The sequence below is a fragment of the Onychostoma macrolepis genome, chromosome 02 (genome assembly GCF_012432095.1).
Source record: "Onychostoma macrolepis isolate SWU-2019 chromosome 02, ASM1243209v1, whole genome shotgun sequence".
Taxonomy (NCBI): Eukaryota; Metazoa; Chordata; class Actinopteri; order Cypriniformes; family Cyprinidae; genus Onychostoma; species Onychostoma macrolepis.
This window is the reverse complement of record NC_081156.1, coordinates 14,243,560-14,261,434: the sequence shown is the minus strand read 5'-3', so window position 1 is coordinate 14,261,434 and position 17,875 is coordinate 14,243,560. Positions and strand designations below refer to the sequence as shown.

At 35.7% G+C, this 17,875-nt stretch overlaps 1 protein-coding gene across 1 annotated transcript in view; it reads left to right on the top strand.

Annotated features, from left to right (window-relative positions):
* dpydb (dihydropyrimidine dehydrogenase b) overlaps window positions 1-17,875 on the top strand; it is a 132,790-nt gene that overhangs the window by 82,542 nt on the left and 32,373 nt on the right. The window contains exons 16-18 of the mRNA XM_058764469.1: window positions 5,001-5,084; window positions 12,086-12,206; window positions 16,748-16,867. Coding sequence (XP_058620452.1) covers window positions 5,001-5,084; window positions 12,086-12,206; window positions 16,748-16,867 — 325 coding nt within the window. The remainder of the gene's footprint in view (window positions 1-5,000; window positions 5,085-12,085; window positions 12,207-16,747; window positions 16,868-17,875) is intronic.

Sequence of the window (17,875 nt, the reverse complement as noted above, 5' to 3'; positions counted from 1 at the left end):
AGGTGGAATAAGAATAGTGTAGGGCTGTTATTTTCACAGTCATGTTAGTTTTTCCCTTTAGGGAAGTTATAACACATTGACATACACACACACACACACATTGTATATATATTAGGGTCAACGTTAATGCGTTAACGCATGCGATTAATCAAAAACTTTTAATGCGTAAATTTTTTTAACGCGGATTAACGCAACTTCTTCCAGACATCGCAGCCGGAAGGTCATCTATCATTGTGTGATGAGGGTACAGCCAAAGACTATAGAATCCCCTTAAAGGTATTAAACCTGTCTTAAAGAGACTTTGGTACAGCGAATCAGTGTTGCCAGGGTAGCGGCAAGTGGGCTATTTTGAAAATACAGTCGCGGGAAAAAATTACTGAGCCGTGGGTTGCGGTTTTTTGGGCTACTTTTTTAATGTACCGCGGCCGCCCAAAGTGTATATAGACAAATAAAAATAAAAATAGATCCTTTTACTAATGTGTATTATACTTGGAATGAGTTTCAGCCAGAGCATACGTTAAGGCTTTTACACAGCAGAAATAAACATGACAACAGCCACTATAGATTATATAAGATAATAAACACACAATTACGATAGATATGGTCTGTATGTGATTTTCTTTAAATGAATGTGTGCATCTGAAATGCTAATTTGTGCAGTGATATAAAAGGCTATAAATAGCATATTTTAACAACAGTAAACGACCAAATTCCACATGTGATCGTAAAAGGAAGTTATTACAAACACTCAGTGGTGGTTTGAAGTGAGTTCTGAGTAAAAGTGTACTATTAATCTCATAAATTGTCTTATGTAGCATGATGCTAATGTTAGCATCTAATGTTAGTTAGCTCTAATGCAGCTGCAGAACAGGTCCAATTCTTCTTTATAATGCATTTTGTCATAATACTTCACGTACGGTTGCAATAAATGTTTTGTTGTATTTATTTAGAAATACTTTTGATAATAGTTGGGTAAATGTATACTGGGATTGAAGCGATGTGGCTTGGTAAACGTTTTATTGCCAGTATAAAGGCTGATAATGGCTGAATAAAAACAAAAGAATAATGATAAAAGAATAATAAGGATTATGTCTCATACTTGGCGAAAGTGTGAAAGGTTCTGTTTCCTTAAACTAGTTTGTCATACATTTCTTTTTCAACACATTTACAGGTAAATCCTTGTATTTTAAATTTGTGATTAATCATGATTAATCACAGTCCATGACTGTGATTAACGCGATTAATTTTTTAATCGATTGACAGCACTAATACATATATATATATATATATATATATATATATATATATATATATATATATATATATATATATATATATGTGTGTGTGTGTGTGTGTGTGTGTGAGTGTGGTTTGTATACTGTATATATATACACGCACACATTTAAAAGTTTGGGGTCACAAAGCAGTTTTATTTTTTGTTGTTGTTTTAAAAAATTCCAATTAATTTTGAAAGAATTTCAAATAAATTCTGTTCATCAAAAAATACTGAAAAAAAAAAATAAGAAGAAGAAATTAGAAATTAGCTTTGCCATTACAGGAATAAATGACACTTAAAATTGTAAAAAATATTAATTCATAACATTATTGTTTTTACTATATTTTTGAAAAAAATAAATGTAGCCTTGGTGTGCCAACTTTCATAAACATTAACAAAAAAGAAAGACAGAAAAATACGTTTGATCTGATTGGTTGACGAATGTTCTAAGGTGTGCAATTATTTTCAGGAAAACGCATGGCTTAAGTAATTCCAGGCAGGTCTTGACTGTATTACACTGTCCAAATGATTTCAGTTGTTTCAAAGGCCCTTACAGCCTAAAACAGTAGAGGAACCAAAACCCACAAATACATTGATCAAGCAAAATATCTAGTAAACAATAGGTTAAAAACAACAAATTATTTCCATGTTTCATTTCTCACTAACAAGGTAATAACGAAATTCATACATGCTTATTTTCTCTTTCTCTATCTCTCTCATTAACTGCATTAATAACTACATGACTATCATACTATCAATAACTCAAGTCTCCGTTACTTAGTCTAAAATTATGTTTTAGAATTAGCAACGGAGGCTTGGGATGAGATAAATAATCAATAAATTAATCCTACTCACAGAAGTGTTTTAAGGGCAAAAACTTAAGAAACGAGTTTCTTGAAATACAAACAAACAATAACAATATATTGAGGTGTGGTAACCGTAGTAGAAGCGGAATAATTGATTCCACTCCATTGAATTATTAGAAAACAACACACACTCTGGTTCGCATTGTGGCCGCAACACCACCTCCGGTGTGCATTATTTTCCAATAATTCAATGGCCCGTCATCAATTGTTTTAAGTGTCTTAAGTCGCTGGGGTATATTTGCAGAAACAGCCAACAATACATTGTATGGGTCAAAATTATAGATTTTTCTTTTATGTCAAATATCATTAGGATATTAAGTAAAGATCATGTCCCATTGATATTTTGTAAATTTCGTACTGTAAATATATCAAAACTTCATTTTTGATCAGTAATATGCATTGCTAAGAACTACATTTGGACAACTTTAAAGGCGATTTTACTCAATATTGTGATTTTTTTTTTTGTTGTTGTTGTATCTCAACCAAATATTGTCCGATCAAATATTGATGTATGGTTTGTCCTATAACAAACTATACATCAATGGAAAGCTTATTTATCAGCTTTCAGATTTTGTATAAATCTCAATTTTAAAAAAAACTGACCCTTATGACTGGTTTTGTGGTCCAGGATCATAATTATTCCTTACATATAAAATGTAAAATTATGTAATTTTACAATAAAAATGATTTTGTGTACTTGATGCAGTGTAATTATATAATTAAGTAATGAGTAATATTATTTAATTAAGGTTTGGTTAAAGGTTATTGCATGCAATTATGCATAATGTACTGTTATTATTATAGTAAGTACATGTAACGTGTAACAGACTGTAAAATAAAGTGTTAAATTGAATGGCTGCAGATTAAATGTATAAAACACTTTTTTTTTTTTCTTCATTCAAAATTCTTATCGCCCAACATCAGTTCTGACCCCAGTAATGGTCATGTGGATGCAGGAAGGAAACAGCCACTGACAAATTCCATCATTTACTGGAAACGCTTCCCAGAAGAGTGTGTTATTGCAGTACGGACCAACCTCATATTATTCTCCATCATTTGTGGAATGAAATGTTCACAAAGCAGATGTCCTCATATTTTTGGCCATATAAAGTATTGTGCACCTTATACCAGCACACCTTGGAGTAGATTTGCACAGTTCTGTCTCCTGCCTGCCTTGTCTGTCATTTTGTGTCTCTCACACCCAGCCAAATCACTCTCTCTCTCTCTCGCTCTCTTACTTACTATCTCTCTCTCCCTCTCTTTCTTTTTTTCTCTCCTCTCTAATGGCTGTCAGGCTTTAGGAAAGCCATGGCTGTGTGTCTGAAGCAGCAGGTTTGTAGGGTGTGTAGCAGAGAAATCGTTCTGGCTCTCCCCATTTCAGTGCGGTTCAGAACGGCCGCCAGAGCATAATTGCCTGTTGAATGCTTTCCCACTTCCAGCACCCTCGCTCACTCACCCGCTCCCCATCCACCTGGGCTGCCTTTTTTCTGCTTCCCTTTTTTATAAGACGACTCTGTGGCAGCTTTGACATGTCAAAGAGTTCTTCTGGGTCTATTTTAAGAACACCATTTTATGCTTTTTGAATGCTGGGAAGTGCTCAGGGTGTTTTTTTCTTTGTTACAGATTTGACTTTTTTTCTTTGTGCAGTTTCTGGGAGGCTGTTTTACATACACTGGCCCCAAAAACTATTTGAACATCTTAATATATTAAAGATCTATTTATTGCAGCGCAAAATATCAAACCAAGTGGAATTTGTAAACAAATACTTTTTTACGTCTTGATTTTAATGACAAATGTTTTTTTTTGTTGTTGTTGTTTTTTTATAGAGATATATTTTATAAATGTTAAATGAAAAATCATTTATGACACACAACTGAATTGCTATTTGATTGGATGTGCATATTACGTTTAAACTTGGAAATATATAACTATAATAAGAGCTTTCTTCACCTAATATGGCAATTATTGTTTGAGTTTTGTGATTGCACGATTGCATGATGCTTACATATTTGGCTGAATCTCGTCTTGCATGCATCTCAAACCACCTCCTGAGCTTGTTTGAGTGATCGGAGCATTATCAGTCTCAAATGCATCTTGTAGGGCGTTTACACCTGGTCTTGTCATGGTCATGACAAAAATGCATGAAGTGACCATGTGTCTTTTGTATGAGATATTTCGGTAACACTTTATTTTGAGGTGTCCATAATACAGAGTAATTACCTAGTTAAGTACTTAGTAGTATCCGTTGTACTTACATGGAAAAAAAATACTTACCATGTAACTAAGTTATGGAGCAACCTGTACTTACAGTTTGTAATTATGTACATGTAATAGGCAGCTACTGTTACACATATGTAACAGACTCCATGTTACATAGTCATGTAACATGTACTTCATGTGTATCTATACTGTACACCTTATCCAGCTGCACCTTAGTTTGATTTAACCCACCAGTACACGGCTTAAATACATGTAATACCTTTCTAATTACATTAAAATTACAGAATATTACACAGGCATACGCTACTTAAAATAAAGTGTATCAAGATTGTACCTAAGTGTACAAGTAGCTGTGTAACAGACTCGGCTTGTTACATATGTGTAACAGTAGCTGCCTATTACATCTACATAATTACAAACTGTAATTACATGCTGTTCCATAGCATAGTTTCATGTAAGTACAATAGCTACTACTAAGTACTTAATTAGGTAATTACTCTGTATTGTGTTACCGATATTTCTGCTTTGGATTTGTTTGTCTGTAAATGTAATTTTGCACTGCAACTATTCTTGCACATATTTAATTACACAAGTGACAATATGCTGATGGTGTTTTACCTCATTATTTTGCTTAACAGGACTCTAAAGCTGATGCTCTGGAGCTGAACCTGTCCTGTCCTCATGGCATGGGAGAGAGAGGTATGGGATTGGCCTGTGGACAGGTGAGACAACATTTAAAAAGCACTGCTGAAAAACTCACTCCTGATTTCAAAAGTCATAACTTGCAGACCCTTGTGTTGTTTCAAACCCATGTGATTTTCTTTCCTCTGCAAAACACAAAATGAGAAAATGCTGTTTTCCATGCTTCTTCCATGCAATTATCCTGAACAGGGACCAAAGCTTTTAAGCTTCAGTAAAGACCATAAAAGTGTGAAACAGACAGAAATTCAAGTCATTATTCTCTAACTTGACGCCTGTCCTAGATCTCCTTGGAGCGTTCATGAGAAATGTAGTAATGTCCTGTTTGTGAATGAACCCCTCTTTTTACCTTTTAAAAAACTCAGGGCTGAAAGTTGATATTAGGGCTTGCACAATATGGGACAATTTTAATTGTTGTTGCTGATGTTGTCATTGTTATTATTAAATAAAGAAATAAAATAAGAAATATTACCATTGTGATATTTCTGTAACGTTAAGTCCACTGATAGAGAGTCGAGTTGAGAACCCATGTGCAGTTTATTGAACAAAATACAAAACAAACAAAACTAAAACATGACAAAGTGGAGCGCTAGATTTTGACTATAAAGAGGCTTAACAATATTCACCAACAGAAGGTTACAATAACAAAGCTAAGCCTATAGAAACATGAGGCCTATATATAGATATTTCTGAACATGCTCAAGATAATGAACCAATGGCAAGACAGAACTGAGAAACACCTGACAAGACAAACCAATGAAAACAAATGAAACAAAGGAAACACATGGCCAGATTACATGAGTTTAGTTTACACTTCATCATAACTATATAGACAACAAAGAGCAGCATAGTCCCCAGAATTTCACTTTTTGTATTCCAAGTAAGCAAGAAAGTCATATTCCAGAATATGGGACAGAAGGTGAATCTGGAAATGACATTAAAGGGATAGTTTACCCAAAAATGAAAATTCTGTCATCATTTACTCACCCTCAAGTAGTTCCAAACCTGTATGAATTTCTTTGTTCTGTTGAACACGAAGGAAGATATTCTGAAACATAGCAGTTCTGGGGCACCATTGACTTCCATAGTATTTTTTTTATACTATGGAAGTCAATGGTGCCCCAAAACAGCCTGGTTACAAACTTTCTTCAAAATATCTTCCTTTGTGTTTGGCAGAACAAAGAAATTCACACAGGTTTGGAACTACTTGAGGGTGAGTAAATTATGACAGAATTTTCATTTTTGGGTGAACTATCCCTTACAGTTAGACTCAGACTCGGGTCACCTGCACATCACCTGCCCCACCACATCTCCGCTCCCAAGCTGTGTTTTTTTTTTCTGCCGGGAGATCCTATAAGCCTCACAAGACATTCAAATGCAGACTAAATGGACAGAGCAGGTCAGGAGGCATCTAATGGTACCCTATTCCTTTCCATCTCCCTTCAGCTCTGTTATGGTTGTGAGGGAAGCGGGAGCTGTTTCCCCCCTCAAACAGGACACAAAGCCATTGTGCTCCTGCAGAGGCTCTAAACGAGCCCTGTGCTACCTCTCTCTCTCTCTCTCTCACACACACACACACACACATATGAAGCTAATCACAGCCTGCTGCCTCCTGGCAGCTAACCTCTGTGTGAACTAACGCAAGGCAATATCATTTAATCACACTGTTTGCTACACGCTCTCTTGTGCTCTCTCTATGGCTGGCTTTCTCCGTCTGTCTGTCTCTGTCTGTCGTTGCTTCCTATTTATTTTTCCCCGTCTTTCAGTCTGGATCACCCCCTCCGCTCTCCCCATCTGTATGTTTCTGTCTCTCCCCTTATACTGTAGGGAACAGGGGGAGGTCTCGTTGATTGTATGAGAATAAGAAGGAAATTGTGCACCGGTACAAAAATGTATGATTGCAGCCCCATACTGTTGGGTATTTAATCAGGGAGCGTGGCCCTCTCTTTGAACCCTGGAGCGTACGGCACACTGGGCTAATGCAGCTCTATCTGGACACAGCGCTGTCGGAGGGGAAACTCATTTACATTTTACAAAGACAGAAATCAACTCGCAGAGATGTAAATATGCTAATGTTAAACAGTTTCTTTCTCTGAGCACCAATGCGAGAGAACTTCAGGAATCTTAAGCGAGGCATTGTTTCGGTTCAAGCGTAGCTGGATTTCTCTTTTTATCTGAACTACATTTTGTTCTGTACTAGAGTCTGTTTATGATTAATGGCAGATGTTTATGCTACAGCTTTGAGTTACTGTGGCTGTGATGTGTTTATCACAGATTTTTCATACACAGGGCAAAACATGCTCAAATTTTCCTGCTATTAGTTTTAAAATAGTAACGTTTGCACTCTAATTAATCAGAGATGATCACTAGAACATTTTTAATACAGATGTACCATATTTGACCTTTTTATTTTATTTTTAAAATTATGATATTACATTAAAAAGCACACCCTCTAAAACAACTGTTGACAGACATATTTTTATAATAATATAATATAATATAATATAATATAATATAATATAATATAATATAATATAATATAATATAATATAATATAATATAATATAATATATAACTTAATACTTCATATAGATATTACATTACATTACATTATTCTACCTCATAATATAAATACTATATCCTGGCACAAGGAAAAGTTTAATTCTAAAAACTGTAATAACATATATTGTATATTATACCTGCTTTTTGTCAACACCTTCAAATTTTTAAGAAAAATTAAACCTGGCAACATGAAGGTCCTTTTCAATAATTTACCTGCTATGAAGTCAAGACTCTCTCTCACTCTATCTATCTATCTATCTATCTATCTATCTATCTATCTATCTATCTATCTATCTATCTATCTATCTATCTATCTATCTATCTATCTATCTATCTATCTATCTCTCTATCTCTCTATCTCTCTCTCTCTCTCTCTATCTCTCTCTCTCTCTCTCTCTCTCTCCATATTTCCAGCATAACTGTGTTGACTTCATAAGATGTAAGTAGCTTATATTTGATGATGACAAATAATTTTTACAAATTTGCTTTTTTGGATTTTTGATAATTTTGCATTACTACTAGCAACACAAGAAAAACAAAATCAATACTGCAAAATATAATTATTTTGTCAGCGACATAACTTTTCTCACTCATTGCAGTGATATAATAGTTGGAGCTGGAAAGAACAAAAAGGAAAAGGAAAGAAAGGGCCAGGACATTTTTTATTAATCCGAAATAATTCTTTGATACACATACATCTACTTTTTCAGTTCTGCAGCCCGTTTTGAATCAGTGATATGAAAATCACCACAGCATCCGGAGCTGAAGCAGCTGCTGTCCGTGGTCCTGAAAACAGACATCCCACAATCTGCAGGACAAAGTACTTTCCCTCCCAGCTTGATTTATATTTATAGATCCTCCTTATGTGTGATATTGTCTGCGGTGGATGAGATACTGAACCCGTGCCTTACTTTACACCGCCTGTGTTGTGTTTCAGATGTGTTCGAGTCCTCAGCTTCATATATTACCACCTTAGAAGTGTAACATATTCATTGATCTTCCACTGCGCCTTCATGTGTATCGGCCCTTGTTTCAGAGTCTGACCAGAGTATGTGTGCTCAGTGAGCGATCTCATACTCGGACTCAATGCCCTCTACATGAGATTGATGCGTCTCATAAGTGTCCCAAGCCTCGCCGGGACCTGTTCTTCCCGGATTTCGAGGGAAAGGGTTTCAGACACGTCTTGCCAGAGGTGCCTCTCTTCCTGCATTCAAAGCACCGGCGAAGCACGAGCCCTGAGCTCAGAGCCTTGAAAGCCAAGCTTACAAACACTTGTCAGCCAGAGGCCTTTAATAAGCTGTCATAGGCCTTCCCAGCGCTGCTGAGCTCCCCTCTGTGAGGACATTAAGTTCTTACAAGCAGCATCTGTTTCAGGGCCAGGCACCTGCCTCTGGCCCTAGCGCTCTGCTAATGCTTTTCTACCTTCCCTTGACCACGCTCCCTGCTGTTAGCCACTATGTTTTAGCCTTGCCACCAGTGACCTACGCACAGATGGACACGCACACACACACTTTCGCTCGCAGACATCTGCTGGACAGCCTCCATTATGCTCCTGGAAATCTTAATGTGCTCTCAATCTCTTCTGCGAGCCTAAAGTTGGCGTTTTTTTCTCCTCGCTTAAGCATTTCATTCCTCGGGGCGCCCGGGTCCCATCTCCACCGACAGCTTGCATAGTTTTCCCTCTGTCTTTTGGGTTTTTCTAGCTTCTCTCTGTAGACCGTAGAACATTCTGGTTGCTACCCCTCTGACAAGATTTAGTGTGTGTGTGCATGCATGTGTGTGTGGTTTGCCAGCCTTGTTATAAATGTTCGCTGCCCACATCCCTCCCACGGCCCATACTGGTGGCTATTTTCCTCCAATGCACCACATATCATCCCCTCATGTTCCTCAGCACAAAAGAAACTCTTTCAGACTGAAGATCTCCACCTTGAAACGCATTGGTGTTTCTCGTGTCGTGTCAGCGTCCACCGGTTTCCTGTGTTCAGGCGGCAAAATCTCAAGACAGAAACAATAGCTTGAGGGTAAGATCCACAATAAAGTTTCTCGCGCAGCGATTACGGAGCGTGGCACAGAGGCTGCGTTTCAATCAAACGTGATGGGCTACAACAAGTTAGACAATAGGGCTTTTCCTCAAAAGCGCCTCATTTCTATCTCTTTGTTTGCTGCTTTGTGCTCATCCCTTTCCTTTCACTCACTCTGACACTTTTCCGTCGAAAAAAGGAAAGAAAAAACATAAAAAAAGAGATGTTTTATGGGCCCACACATGCTATGAACAAACACGCTCATATTCAGAGGAAAACAGAAATGCCCCGAAGCATCGCATTTCCAACAGATGTCTGAGGAGCCTGGAGCCTGGTACGACAGAGGCGCATCACATTTCCATTTGGCACATCTCAGCCGTATCTCTGAGTTATGACAGTTTGCGCTACTCTCAAGATGCGCGCCATTCAAATCTCATTCATTATGAATGCCAGTGATTTGGAGGGCTGCCATCACGTTGCTCTCCAGAACCACAGTACCAACAGAGGAGGAGATACGGCTTCACTATAAAACACTTTATTCTGCTCCAGATGTTGCACGAGATGGGTTCTTTTCCTTCGTTTAAATGTTCTGAGGGACTCGAGCTGTATCCGATTCAATGTTTTATTTTTGTCTATCTTGTGATTAAAATGCAGGATGTTTTAGGCAGATCTGACTTGTTGCTCTCACATTGTTCGAATTACAAGGAGTTTAGAGGAGGTCAAGACTCCTTTTTTTCAGCCATAACCCCTCTAGTTATCGCTACAATCAGGCTGAGTTGGTGGCAACCCAACCATCCCTCGAAGTGTCATATAAATGTTTTTTACAACAGGTCATCACCTCCATAATGTCAGATTGATATTGATCTAAAAGAAATATTTCAAACAGTAAAAATAACTACAATGACAATAGCCAGTTGCAGTGCTGTATATCTGTGACAGATATGTGTAGTATAGCGTGGAGTAAAAACAGATCCTGTTTACCATAGTTATCCTTTTATTTAAATTGTGATATTGAAGAAACATTAAATATATTAATTATCAACCAAAACTTTGGTGTCTGTAATTTTATTTATTTATTTAAGTTGTATTCAGCAAGGATAAGTTAAATTGATCATATCAATTGATCAGATCAAATCATATTATAATTATTTCTGACATTGTAGAGGCTGCTGAAAATTCAGCTTTGCCATTATAGGAATAAATGACATTTTAATATATATTCAAATAGAAAACAGTTATTTTACATTGTAAAAATATTTCACAACTGTTTTTCTACTGTATTTTTACCAAATAAATACAGTCAAGTTTACGAAAGTACGAAATAAAAACATACAAAAATCTTACTGACACCAAACTTTTGAATGGTAGTGTATATGTGACCCTGGACAACAAAACCAGTCTGAAGTGTCAATTTTTCAAAATTGAGATTTATACATCATGAATAAATAAGCTTTCAATTGATGTATGGTTTGTTAGGATCGGACAATATTTGACTGAGATACAACTATTTGAAAATCTGGAATCTGAGGGTGCAAAAAAATCTAAATATTGAGAAAAATCACCTTTAAAGTTGTCCAAATGAAGTTCTTAGCAATGCAATTTTCTCTTCTGTTATGAAAAAAATATAGTAAAAAATAGTAAAGGGTAATATTTGAATCAATTGGATCAAAACCTTCTCGTTACTGAGATATAGTACTTCTCCTCGTGAGACAACTAGCCCCAGTCTGGAAAGCAGATCTTTGAGCATTGAGTCCCTTGAAGCCTTGTTATAATTTAAACATTGAAGAACACATATATAAAATGACTGCATTCCTATCAGAAATCTGCACACGCAATATAGATTTTTTGTTGTTGTTGCTTACTGAATGAGAGGGAGATGAGAGGCAGAATGCAGAGCAGCAGTAAGAGAAGGCTGGGGAAAGGGAGCAGGAAAAGGCAGCCGCAGAAGTGAAAAAGCAACATGAAGGCAGCGATGTGTTTCAGACGACATGTTCAGACACAACAGCGTTTTCCTCCCTGGCCACATCTGAGAGAGTTCATGAGGGGATCGCTAAACCATTTGGAGTCCTTGGTGTGTGTGTGTGTGTGTGTGTGGGCGGTAGAAAGAGAGAGACTCTATGTGAGTGAGGAAAAAAGAAGAGAGATTGAGAGAAAACACATTTTGAACATTGCCTCTGTGGCCAGTGTTTGGTGAATATTTAGGGCAGCCTTGCTGTTTTAAAATGGACCAGCAGATGAATGTGAATGAATGAGAAATGCACCTCAAATGTCCCAGTTTTCTCGCTTTGTCATTTTCGGCTTGGCCTCTGAGAACCTGAATTAACAGCTAGAAGTTCCTGGATGTCCAAAACGAATGTCAGAACAAGTCTTAAATAGTAGTTTCTTTTTGTGATCCACAGAAGCATGTAATAAGTCTTGACTTACATCCCCCATCATTCTAGGACCCCGAGCTCGTGAGGAACATTTGCCGCTGGGTCAGAAAGGCCACCACCATCCCCTTCTTTGCCAAGCTCACACCCAACGTCACCAACATCGTTGACATCGCCAAAGCCTCATATGAGGGTATGAGCAGCCTCACCTACAAACAAACATATGACAGTAGTTTTTAGTGGTTTTTAGTGCATTTGTAGGTGATATGTGGATTTTAAAAATGATGTGGAGGTCTTCTAAAACAGGAGTGCATGTATAAAAGTTTGGGGTCTTTAAGATTGTTTTATTTATATATTTGAAAAAATCTCATATGTTCACCAAGGCTGCATTTATTTAATCAAAAATACAGGAAAAAAGTAATATTGTGAAATATTTTACAATCCAAAAGAATACATATTTTTTCTGTATACATACTATATATTTATCTATCAGGGTTCATACAAGGTGCTTAAAGTGCTTGAATTTGACTTTTTGAAATTTAAGTCCTGGAAAAGCCATATTTCTGAGAAGGTACTTGACAAGTACTTTAATTTTTAAAAGGCAGTATATATGAAATTAGTGTTTAGTAATTTTTTTCGATAAAACAATCTCTTGACTTTTAGACTTAGGTCTATTTGTATTACTAAAAAAATATCAGATTACTCAATTGTCAAAATAATCAGTAGATTGCCAAAATAACAATCAGTTACAGCCCTAGATTAGTTACAAAATACTACTGCATTGTTTTGCTTTGTGTGTGTCACGGTAGCGCAAGGATAAGGCAGGAATTCACAAAACGAGAGTCTTTATATCCAACAGGGTAACAGTACACAGACAGGGAAGACATTCAATACCGGAACTCAGAATAAGGGTCAGATAGGGCTTAAATAATAATAATCAAACTAAACAAGATAACTAAACACAGCTGACACAAATTAACTAATAAGAACAGGAACTACCAAATAAGGACATGACAGGAACACAACGGGAACACGCGTGACAGTGTGATTAAAAGACATACCATATATAAAAATATTTTAAAAATAGATGTAAAGGGGTGGTTTACTGCGATTTCACTTTTTTCATTTTAAATAGTGTGTAATGTTGCTGTTGGCGCATGAACAGTATCTGCAAAGTTGCTGCGCTGAAAGTTCAACGTAAGCGGAGATATCGTCTTTTAAAAATCAGGAAGTTTAATGCCTACAAAAACGACTCATATGGGACTACAACGAGATACTTCCCGGGTTGCATACGTAAAAAACCCATAAATTTGCATCAACCCCTCCCTCCGGAACATGCAAAAGAGGGGGCAAGGCCATGTTCTGCGGCTTTGTCGAAGAGGAAGAGTTATAGTGGAGAGTTGTAGCCATGCCGTCGAAACGGTGATATTTTCACCCAGCTGTCAGGTCTTCTGTGTTTGGGCTTCCTACAGATGCTGTAGTTCGTCAACAATGGTTAAAATTTATGTTTGATCATGTTCCTGACAATTACAATCCTAATTTAGCTCTCTGTGCTGCGCATTTTACGGAAGACAGCTTCCAGAATCTACACGAGTTCAATGCCGGATTCACACAGAAACTATTACTAAAACATGGAGCAGTTACAACTTTAAAACCAGAGGCAACAGTTGTTGGGCCACAACCTGTAAGTAAGATTTCATAATTTTAAATGTATTTGCATGTATAATTTTAGATGTAATGTTTTAGTTTTATCAAGGACGTAAACAAATGCCAACGCTGGCTTTAGTAGCCAGTTAGTTAAATGCTATTTCGTGTGTCTATGACAAACACGTACAAACATTTTGGACCCGAATTTGTAATTATGTACTAATTTTGTAAATGTATTTTCCATGTATACTTTATGACGTAATTTTTCGATTTGATCAAGAACGTAAACACAAGCCAACGCTGTTTGGTTATAGTTGCCAGTTAGTTCAATGCTATTTTGTGTGTATAAGACAAACGTGTACAAACTTCAAAAATTGATATGTAATCACAACAGCAAACTTCCATTCAGAAACGTTTTGTAAGAGCCGTGCTTGCGGAAGTTCTGCTTGACTCTCTTAATTACCGCTTTCTGGGTCTGATTCTGGCTCAAACTGATACGGCAATATTGACAGCATTATTTACATTTGACCGGAGCACATGCAGCGGTCGCCCGTGAAGGGAATGGGCGTGAAGTTTCCGGACAATGTGCAGCACGCAGTTTAGACAATCACAACACACCGGCCCAACTGACCAATCTGAGCCCATCGCCTGTTTCTGAGGGAGTGGTTTCATAGAATCAGGAAGTCAACCGGTCGTTCAAATGACAGAGGAGAAAGCGGCTTACAATAAAGGTGAAATATATGAAAAATAAGGCGTTTTTTAACAAACGAAACACGAAGACATGTTATATTGCACCCCATAAACACAATCAAGCAAAGAAAAAAAGCAGTAAACCACCCCTTTAAAATATTGTCTCGTTCTAGTGAACCAAGTATCTGTATTTTGTCTCATCTTGTGAGCTAAGCGTATTGTCACACCCCTAGTGTCTGTAAGCGGTGATATAGCTCATAATTTTCCAAGTGTATGATACACGTAGCTTTCATTCTTCAGGTCAATCATATTTTCAAAAAAATAAAAACTGTTTGAATAAGGAAGCGATAACTTTGCCATAGTATCCTTTAAAATGTAAAAGTTTTCACAGTCATTGTATGCTTTTGTGCTGCACTTTATTTGTACCAATGTGTTTTATTAGTTTATTAGAATTTGAAAGATAATAATAATATTGTTTGATAAGGGAGATCTCTGATTTCAGTCCTTGAAAACCAAAAAAGTAATGCTTGAAAAGTCCTTCTATATATCTCTATATGAAAAATACTTGTAGAGATATATAGAGAGAGATATAAATATGTTGTTGTTTTTTTCAATGTAATTTATTCCAGTGCTAGAAAATAACAGCATTTATTTGAAATAGAAATCTTTTAAACCTTTTTTTTTACTGTTACTTTTGATCAATTTAATGCATCCTTGCTGGATAACTTCATTTTCAGTAAGATTCTATTGTTTATATTTTTGATGTACATTTAAATTACATTTAGTCATTTAGCAGATGTAAGCAACTTACAAATGAGGACAATAGAAGCAATCAAAACCAACAAAAGAGCAATGATATATAAGTGCTATTACAGGTCTTGGTTAGTGTAACACAGTACACATAGTTTTTTCCCGTTTTAATAAATAAAAAGAAAACAAGTTGAAAGAATAGAAAAGAATAGAGAATGCATAGAATGGAAATAGAATAGAGAGTGCAAGTGTTAGATGGTCAAGTTTTTTTAATAAATAAAAAGAAAACAAGTAGATAAAATAGAAATAGAACAGAGAGTGCTTGTGTAAGAGGGTCAAGTGTAGGAATAGATGGAAGAGATGTTTTTTTAAGCCATTTCAATGTACAACTATTGTATATGCACCTACGTGGTAATCAGCATATTCTTCATGCAAATTTTTCCTGACTTTCTCTTCTGCTCATTCATGCCATTTATTACACTGCACTTTAAGTCATTTAACCCCATCATTCATTCTCATTCATGTTCTTCACAATAGAAGTCAAGAAGGTGAAGGATAAATTGCACAATATAAGCCAGTAACCTTTTTTAAATACAAGATTTGCTGAGTATTGATTTATGTTATTTTGTTACAAGCCTCCTCCTGGATCCAAATTTGCGTTTGATGTCTTACATTACATTACATTACAAATACATATTTTATATCTGTACCCTCATTGACAGAGACAGATATAAAAAAAAAAATATGTAAATAAAAAGTATATATTCTGACACATACTTTACATGCACATACATTGATCAAAACTACATTTTAAATAGCACATCTGAAGTATTCTCGTGCAGGTGAACAGTTATTCATTTAGTCATTTCCTTCACACATGCATAAATAAACATGATTTAAAAATGAAATTAGCATGATAGATACCAGTGCTTGTCACTTGGCGTAAGAACATTTTCAAGTCACTTTGTACTTTTATAAATCTTGACTTGTTCCTGCTTAACATAGGATCACTTCTATACAAATTAGAATCAAAATGTAATTTTTCATGCATTTTATAAATAAGGACCTGGTAAAGGTATGATCTTTTTGGCAGGATTAACAGTAGCACTGTATTTACTGTATATGTTCGGAGGTGAGAAACAAGTGCACTTCCATAATGTACTTAAAGTGCTCTATTTTCGCGCACTAATTTTGTACTTAATATACTAAAAATTATATTTTAGTACTTCTTAAGATAAACTTAAGGTCATCTAAGTGTACTCAACTGTGCTATTTTGAGACACCATGAATATGAACTAAAATGCGCTTTTAACATACTATCTTTGTATTTAAAAAATGTATTTAGTTACCACTTGTAGTACACTTGAACCCATTTTTCATTCACTAGTACACTCAAGTGTACTAAATACAAAGATAGTATGTTAAAAGTGCATTTTAGTTCATATGCATGGTGTCTCAAAATAGCACAGTTGAGTACACTTAGATGATCTTAAGTTTATCTTAAGAAGTACTAAAATATCATTTTTAGTATATTAAGTACAAAATTAGAGCACAAAATAGAGCACTTTAAGTACATTATGGAAGTGTACTTTCATGAACAGTGTGTGGCTGGTTCAGGCTTTTAAGAACCTCTGTGGTTGTTTGTAGGCGGGGCAGATGGAGTCACAGCCACCAACACTGTATCTGGACTGATGGCTCTCAAAGCCGACGCTACACCCTGGCCTGGGATTGGCAGAGGCGCCAGAACTACATACGGCGGCATTTCTGGTAAGAGAGGGAGTGTGTGTGGAGTGTGTGTGGTGTTGGCTGGTGCACTGGCTGCTGAGATGTCTGGGCTTGCTCTGGTCAGGTCCTGCCTGCACAGACAGATGGACTAGATCAGGTGTGAAAGTACTGGGCATGCTCTCTGCTCTCTAGAAATGGAGCTTCAGTTTGGGAGGCTTATAGTGAAAATACATAAATCCAGCTTGAAGAACACTGCAAAAATCACTTTGCCAATCAGTATTTTTAGATTTTTATCCAATAAAAATCAGGTATCCTTAAAACAAGATACTTAAGAAAAATAATTATATATTAAGACATTAATTATTATTTTAATTAATAAGATTGTTTTTCATATATTACTGGTAATTTTTTTTCTTGTTTTAAGCATAAATCCAACAAAATTTAGATTTTTTTAATAAATGAGACTTAATGCAAGAAATAAATATGCTTCAAGCAAAAAATAAATAAAATACAAAATGTAAATAAAATTTATAGCATTGTTTTATTATTTAAATGAACTTAAATTCAAGATTCAAATTATTGTCTTACTTCAAAACATAAAATGTATGTGTGTGTGTGTGTGTGTGTGTGTTTATTATTTATTTTATTTATTTTTTATATCCATAAAAATCCATAAATCCATCCAAAATCCATCCATAAATTCACTTAGATTCATCACATCATAATTACTACAATTATTTTTCATATATTAATGGTATTTTTTCCCCTTGCTTTAAGCATAAAAACAAGAAAAAAAATGCTAAAGTAGTAAGAAAAACAAACTTAATTGAAGATATATTCTCTCAAAACATGTTTTAATATCTTCAAATCAAGTAAATTTATCAAATTATTTTCATTGTAAACAAGATATATACTAATTAAGAAAAAGCGTTTGTAATAGTGTAATATATATTACTGAAAATGTGTGTATTGTCACACACATTTGAAACTCCCAGGTTATACAATTACAATGTACGCATTTTACAAATTGCTTTCATTAGTGTTCGGAAA